This window comes from Apaloderma vittatum, unplaced genomic scaffold (assembly GCF_000703405.1).
Source record: "Apaloderma vittatum isolate BGI_N311 unplaced genomic scaffold, ASM70340v1 scaffold4734, whole genome shotgun sequence".
In the NCBI taxonomy this organism is placed as follows: Eukaryota; Metazoa; Chordata; class Aves; order Trogoniformes; family Trogonidae; genus Apaloderma; species Apaloderma vittatum.
The window spans coordinates 1-7,679 of record NW_009713094.1 but is presented as its reverse complement, the minus strand read 5'-3'; the positions used below and the strand labels follow the sequence as shown (position 1 = coordinate 7,679).

The following is a 7,679-nucleotide window of genomic DNA, read 5'->3' as shown; positions in this document are numbered from 1 at the left end:
GCTCTTCCCAAGAGTTTATCTCTGAGAACAAACCACCTTTTGCATTTTTAAGTCTTTTTAAGAACTTACGCATTGAATTTGCCACTTCTTGCCACTTCTTTTCTAAACTAGGTATTGTGATTCTGGTAAGCAGAGTATCTGCTACGTTTAATCGCGGTTGCCTTGGGAGCAGTCTGAGAAATAGAAGGCAGGAGAAGGCAAAAAGCAGCTGGTAAACATCCAGTCAAAGCGTGAGAAGGGAAGCAGAGAGAAGATGGAGTGGAGGTGGGGGAGGATTTACTGATGCCTGTGGAAAGCCTCCCTTTTATTATCTGCATTGCAGGAGAAGCTAAGAGGTATCACACTAGCAAAGAATTAACTGCAAAAGGCAAACCAACCTGTTGTAATTCCCAAGGCAGTGCTTGTGCCTCAGCGACGTGTCTGCTATGTTTGGCCTGTGCTTTTTCTTCCAGTGGCTAAGTTCATCATAGCTCTCTGTATACCAGTAAGAGTGGTATAGCTGGAGAAGAGTATAACTTCCCAGTACAACAGCACGGCCATGGGACTGAGATGAAGCAGGAGCTTACACACAATGTGGTGTTTGAGTGTCCTGGTTTGAGACATTGAGGCATGACTCGAGTCATGCGGGTGCCTGAGAACTGAACCCAGGCCTCCTTCCAGTGTGGAGCAGTTGCCAGAGTAGCGGCTCCAGTTGTTCTCACCCCTAGCTCATGGCAGACGCTAGGATGTTGCTTTTCCACCTTCATAGCCGTTTCTGCGTTGTCTTAGTACTGTACCAGCCCCAGAGCTGCAAAGAACTGGCCAGCTGTAGCTGAGAACGTCCCTTTCCCTCATCCCCCATGTGCAGCTCCCCTGCTTCTTCCTGGTGTTCTGGAGCTGCAGCCAGTGCTCCTGGTGTAACCGACTGCTCAGCAGGGCCATGATGAGGTTGTGCTGTGCAGATACCTTTCGTATTCCTCTTCTACCTCACACTCTTTTAATAGCTCTTTCTGAGAATTTGAATCTGAATTTCAAATGTTAGCTTTCCTCTCACTTAGCAAGTCCCTTCATTAACAGCTCCCTCTTCCAGCAGATATGCCAGTTACCTCTTTAAGCTCTGTGTCCTTTCCCCACCTCTTCTTATGCCCTTTATCTCTTAATTACTGTTAATGATCAGATGTTGCTTTGCTCTTTGCCTCTGGCCAAAGTAGTTGACACCATTTCATGCAAGACCCCATTTCATTCAGCTCCATTTTCCAAATCTCTTCGCAAAGGGTGTGGGGGAGCTTTTTTCCCATCACCGATCACACAGCATGGTGCCGCCCCATGTCCCAGAGCTAAATCCACACATCCAGTGACACAGAAAGTAATTGCCTATCAGAAAAGCCAATAAAGACAGGGCTACCTGCTACTGGAAGTGTGAGATGTTGTCAAGGTAACAGGCCTGTCGCTGGTCTGGCCAGGTGTGACCATTGTGCAGCACACGGAAAAATCTCATTTCTTGGTTCCTTCTGTTTTGGACGTAGCTGTTAGGCTGTTTGTTTGCGTGAGGCGTTGGTATCTATTCCTGCAAATGAGGAAAATCATCCTGGTTGTGAATTGTTAAAAAAACATGAAAGCTGCCTTAAAATTACGCTGCCTTATGGCTGTCGTTCCAGTGGTGGCATTTTCAAGTAGATGGTGATGAAATGTGTGTAAGAAATGATCGCAAGACTGACTTACGCTTAGACACGTTTGGTGGGTTTATTTAAAATCCGTATCTAAAAAGTAGCAAGAAAATCGATATGCTGTCATTATATGCATGTTGAAATAATTTTTTTTAAAAAAAGGTAATGCCTCTGTCTAGTTAAAAATTAATTAGAAAGTGGAATGGTGCTCTCTGTTTGAGGATAAAGACAGATGTTTCCAAACTGGTTCTTCCTCCTATTGGAATGGAAAGAAAATATCAACATTTCTAACAAAGTAAAAATGTTCAGTGTAAAACCAGCAAGGCGTTTTTAGAATGCTGAATAATCTCAGTGGGTTACGTATGATTAAAGTATAATTTAAAACATATGTCAATATATAAAAAGTGATAACATAAACTTTAAAATTACATCTAGCCAAACGATAGAACTGAAGAAATTGTCTCAGGTTCATGGGAAAAAAATGAGAAGCTGGGAAGAATTTGCTTTCACAGTTTCCCACAGAAAACTCTGTTGAAATCAGTGCGCTCCCACAAAATGTTTTTGCGTTTTGACAATATTTTACTTTCTGGAAGACAAATTGCTTCTTGAAAAACACCTTGTTAACACCAATACCCATATCAGAACACAGCAGACAGCACTTTCAAGCTACAGGTAGGCACTGAGATTGCATTCAGTGATCCAAAAAGTTCCTGGCCTTGTTCTGCACAGGAATTGTGAATCATGAACAGTTTTTATCTTCCATTTTGGCCCAGGCGCCCAGAATTACGTATCTGATTGCCTACGCATGGGCGCGTTTTGGCTCTCACATCTAGAGCAGTGTCAGGGAGCTGAGTGTCACTCAGAAGCTTTGTTAGATGAGCCAGGAGGATGCACAGGAAGGGAATGGGGAAAGATCACAATCCCAGTCCAGGAGAGAGCTGGTTTTACAGCAAATGGTGCTTGGTTTCCAGCTCTGAGCATGCAGTTGTTACAAAAATGAGGTATTTCATCTCCGCTCGTGATGGGCAGCTAGCAGTGAGCCCAGTTCCAGTGCTCAGCTGCACTGGTGCTGCCAGGAATGGGTGCTGGGTTTCCGGACGTGTCTCAGGTGTGATTCTGTGTCCTGAGAGCTGCGCTGCTGATTGTGTTTTAGGAGCAGATCCCTACGTGCTTATCAAGTGTGAGAACCAGAGCACACGCTCCCCCGTGCAGCACGATACGACCAGTGCCATCTTCGACACACAGGTGATTTTCTACAGGAAGAACATCGACAGTCCCGTCATTGTCCAGGTGAGATAAGCCACGCGGGGTGGGCTGCTAAAGGCAGGTAAGGGAGCACAACGGCATCCCTGGGCTTGATGTGTGCCAACTCTTCTTTCATATGACTGACACCCAGGATAGAAGAGTGGGAACCTCTGCTCCCCTTTACTGGGCTATTCCTGGAGCTGTTCAGCTGTCCTGGTAATTCCCTAGTCCAGATCTCTTCCATAAAACAGCAACTGATGACACTTAGGGATCACAAGGCATCTTTCATTCCAAGACTTTGAAGGCATTTACAGAATTACCTTTTGCCTCATTTGGTATCTGATGAAACAGAGACAAAGAAAAGCCAGGTGTTTTCCAAAGTAAGCATTTGAAACAAAACTGAAGCGAAAGATATTAGGTAGAAGTTTTTACCTTGACTTCCAGTCATGGACCACCCTGTTTACCTCAGCCCTAACTGGAGAAATAGAACTTAATGTTTAGATGAGGCAATCTGTGAACACTTTGGGAGAGCAGAACGGCATTTCACTTTGGAACACACAAATCTTCAGTATTAGACAAACACTAAGGACCAGGTCTTCTTCATCAGGGTGGGGAGATCTTACAAATGAACTTCAGAGACCAAAGAGAGACTGGCATATGTGACTAGCACCAAACTAAGAGCATCTCAGTTGCTGCTTCCTGTGTGCCCAACCCTATCCTGAGTAGTGTCTAGGGACATGTCCAAGGGCTCCAGAACCACTGCTGTCCCTTGCTCTAGCAGTGTGGGCCTCGCTCTAACACAGTCAGAGGAAAAGCCCTGAAGATGCTGCAGGGGTGAGCACAAGCAGGCAGAGTGGCATAGACACTTGCACGTAGGTTTTTACTGCCAATGAGCTCAAACAGGTAATTTTTATTCCTCTTCTAGGCAGGCTGTGACCTAGAAAGCAAAAAGCTGCATTTAGCTCCTTATTTGCATAGCATATGTAAATGAGCATGCAAATCCAGGATCTCCCACATGCTCTCTAGACAATTAGCTAAATTTAGATGTACGCCCCCTCCTCGAAGCTTTTGCAAGGGGTTAATGGGGGTGACCCTTCTCCAGCACAACCCTTTCAGGTGGAGTGTGAGAGAAGCACTGCTTCAGCTGTGTTTAGTTCTGTTCCTTTGTCACTAGGTCTGGAACAGCAACATCTTGTGTGACCAGTTCCTCGGACAGGCGGTTCTGGCAGCTTCACCCAGTGACCCCAGAGAAGAGCAGACTCTGCAGCTCCACGGGAGAGGCAGGCGAGAAGCAGCCGAGGTGCCAGGTCGCATCACCATCAAGGTTTTTTCCAGCGATGACCTCGTGGAGCTATGAATACCAAAGCCCTGCAGAGCCAGACAGAGCTGTCACCTCGCAGCAGGGGGGCTTGTCTGTGCTTTCTATGTGAATGACTCGGGAGCAAAGGTTGCACATAATCATAATCGCTTCAAAAAGAAAAAGCCCTCCGACTCTCCCCATTATCCATGATAATGGGGAGAGAGGCTTTTAAAGAGGGAAAAAAAATACATTTTTATCCATATGTATATGTTCATGATACCACAAATACAGTAGAAGAGGGGCCAAACAAAACGGTAGCAGATAAGCTCATTAAGACGTGACCATCTTCCCCAGCAGCATCTTTCAGGAGCTCTCAGCACATAAGCTGGAAGCCCACGTGACTGTTCCTCACAGGTTCCCAGCGCATCATCATCCATTTTCGGCAGCAGGACTGACCGCAGGCAGGAGCGGCTGCATCTTTGTGGTCACGTACCAGCAGGTTGGGCGGGCAGTGAGCACGAGGTGGATCCTCACGGCTCAGTCCTCGTTCACCACCGGGCTCTATTTGGGAGGGGAATTTTTTTAAGCTTTGGGTAGATTTTTTTTTTCCCCTACTGTAGGCATATGACATTCTTGGTGAATCTCATCGTTACTGCTACAGCGCAGATGTTTCTGTTCCTTGGCAAAAATGCTGTTACCCGAAGTGGTCAGTCATAGGACATGGCCTTAAGACCGGGCATGCCAGAGCGACATTAGAATAGAAGAGATTGAATGCTACAGCAGGAGCTTTGCCCACATAAAGGCTCCCGGATTGACTTTCTTATTCTTCTCTTCTCCACCTCACGCTGATGAACCACAAGATTCTATCTCTGGCCAAGAGCAGGACACCTCACAGTTCAGCAGTGGTTTTGCTCAGAGGACAAATTCAGTAACAGGAGCCTCCTTGCTAAGGAGACTTTGTTTAATCCACGTGATGTTAAAAATGGAATAACGCTCCCTTTGTTTCATTAGATGTGATGGGCAGCACCAGATTGAAAGAGGACAAAATTAGCTTCTGACAAGGGTGGGTGTGTAAAACAAAGATGCTCTGCCCTGTAGGTGTCAGGTTTCACTCTTGAAATTTTGTGTTGGTTTATTGCTGACAGAGCTGACGTTTTCGATGAAGTTTAACTTGGGTGTAATGGAGGGACAGGTATCTTTTTCACATTTCCTTCAAAGCAGGGTTCCAGTACAAACTTTCTTTTAATTTCTGCATATAAGCCCGACGGCAGGATTTCCTCATAGCAGACATTTCTGTGTTGTCAAGCTGCGCAGCGATTCTGCCACTGTAAGAGGCTCGCTGGGCTAGACCTCTCAGAAATGGGATTTTATATGGTTGCAAATTCTGGTCTTGAAAGCGAAGCTAAAGGACGACTATTCTGCCTTCTGTACAACCAGGAAATTTGGATTTCTGTATATCCTGTAACCACTTCAACTGCTCTGTGCAAGTTTTATGATTTATAAAATGGCCCTCAGTAGAGTTAATGTTTTCACAAAAGGTTTTGAAGGCTCCTCAGGGCTCCAGAAGGATCTTTGCTGTGGTAGCAAAATGTTTTTGCTAACACACTGGAGAAGGAATGTCAGGCTATGAATTATATTAAACCTCCATCAGCTTTGTTGCATGTAACAAGTACCTAAATCCCGTTCTCTTTTTAAATAGCTGGGGCTCAAGGCATTTTGCACACAGAGCATTTATCACATGTGAACTACATGCAGTTGACAGCCCCACAGGCAAGCGTAATTCTTCTCTGTAAACTCATAACTTCAGAGTTGCTTTCTCTCAGGTATGTCTGCAAGCTGCACTTTTTAAAAAAAAAAACACCAATTTTCTCATATAGACCAGAATTTGGGCAAACCACCCTGGAAACTGCGACTCAGTCTGGACTGTCCTAGCCCTGCACTAAGAGCTGTTTGCTTCGCTGTTACTCACACACTATTTTACACCGTGATGGCTGCCTCTCCGCAGCGTGGCACGAGGGGTGACCACAGCCCCTTGGCAAACCTTCACCCTATGGGTGGGGGGCTCCGTGCTGGCATTCCAGCATGGTTAAAGCCCCAGCTTGCAGTTTTTTGGGCAGGGAGGCACACGGGAGAGCACGCTGCGGCAGAGCAGAATAGGTCATGTCGAATAACCCCTGCTTCAGACAGACTTTTCTCCAGGGGCTGTTCCGTATGAGATGGGCAGGATAAGGAGGGATTGGCACTCCCAGCTGATTGATTTGGGTCAATGTTTAGCCTGAAGAAGGTTCCTCTTGGAGACAGCACCCAGTGAGTCCAGGCTGCTTTTACTTCTGCGAACTGCGGCAGCTGGCAGGAGTCCGCAGGCTTATGCCTCCCAGCCCCAGTATTTGCCTGATCCAAGAGCTTGCCTGAGCTCATCGAGGGCGCAAAGCCACCTCGTCTCCAAGCTGAAGCAGGGGTCCCTTGGCTGTTTCTTCTGAGCCCTGCAGCCCTGGCTCCAGCTCCCAGCACCGCCATCCCATTTCAGCATCTGTGTAAGGGTCATCCCTGGCATCAGCAGGGCAGAGCGAGCTCGACCAGCAATTCTTTGTCGTGTACAGGCTGACAGGGAGGGAAGTCAGGGTGGGATGGGTAAAAGTGATGATTTTTTAGGCCTTGATAATTACGCTAGCTCAAAATATTTTCACAGTTTGTCCCTGTAGTGTGGGGCCAGGCTGGAACTGGAGCTCTGTTGCTCTCTCAGCCTTGCGCTGAGGGTATCGCAGTCCGGTGCTGGTGGCTGTGGGAGACTTAGACGTGCTGAGACCAAGCAGAATGTCCGTACCGCTGCATTTATTAATTTTTGGAAGTAGTTATAGCAGGCCTGCTGATCCAAGCTGAGAACACGACTTGCTGTGCCGTTTTACAGAGGTTTCTGCTTTCTGATCCCATCCAGGCACGGGGGAGACGGGGGCAATCCCAGGTGAATCCAAGGTGAGAGCAGGTTGAAGGGGCGTGAGAGCCAAGGCGGGGCAGGGGACGGTGCCCACAGCTCTGTGGGCTCTTTCTCCTGTTGTACACTTTGCGTGCACTGAAAGCAAAGGTGGGTCCAAAATTTTGGCTTAAAGGGAAGGTGGATGTGATGTACTTGAAATCAGAGGTTTGCCTTTGCAGACAGACACAGGAATTTAAGGTCAAATGTTACCAGAGCTGGGCAATACTTTTTAACAATTAATGACCCGTTGTGGGAAAACTACGTTTTTTTGAGGGGGTGGGGGACGAACTGCGTTTATGTATGTACTTGGGCCACCTTCAGCAGAGTTTTGGCCGCCCCAAAACCAGAAGAAAATAGAAAATGTTTAATTGCCTTCCTTACTTTTCGATATCAAGTGACCTAAATAAAAGGTTAACAAAAAAAAAAAACCACCCCATGTTCGGTAATTTCTGAAATGAGGCAGTTGATTTCAGTTAAAAGAAATCAGTCTGAGATGACGCCGGATGACATTTTT

The 7,679-nt window shown here is 46.6% G+C and overlaps 1 protein-coding gene across 1 annotated transcript in view; it reads left to right on the top strand.

Annotated features, from left to right (window-relative positions):
• The window catches only part of LOC104273041 (calpain-5-like), a 42,214-nt gene extending 37,966 nt beyond the window's left edge, over nt 1–4,248 (top strand). The window contains exons 11-12 of the mRNA XM_009868230.1: nt 2,800–2,936; nt 4,066–4,248. Of these exons, the coding sequence (XP_009866532.1) occupies nt 2,800–2,936; nt 4,066–4,248 (320 nt within the window). The remainder of the gene's footprint in view (nt 1–2,799; nt 2,937–4,065) is intronic.
• The last annotated feature ends 3,431 nt before the right edge of the window (nt 4,249–7,679 follow it).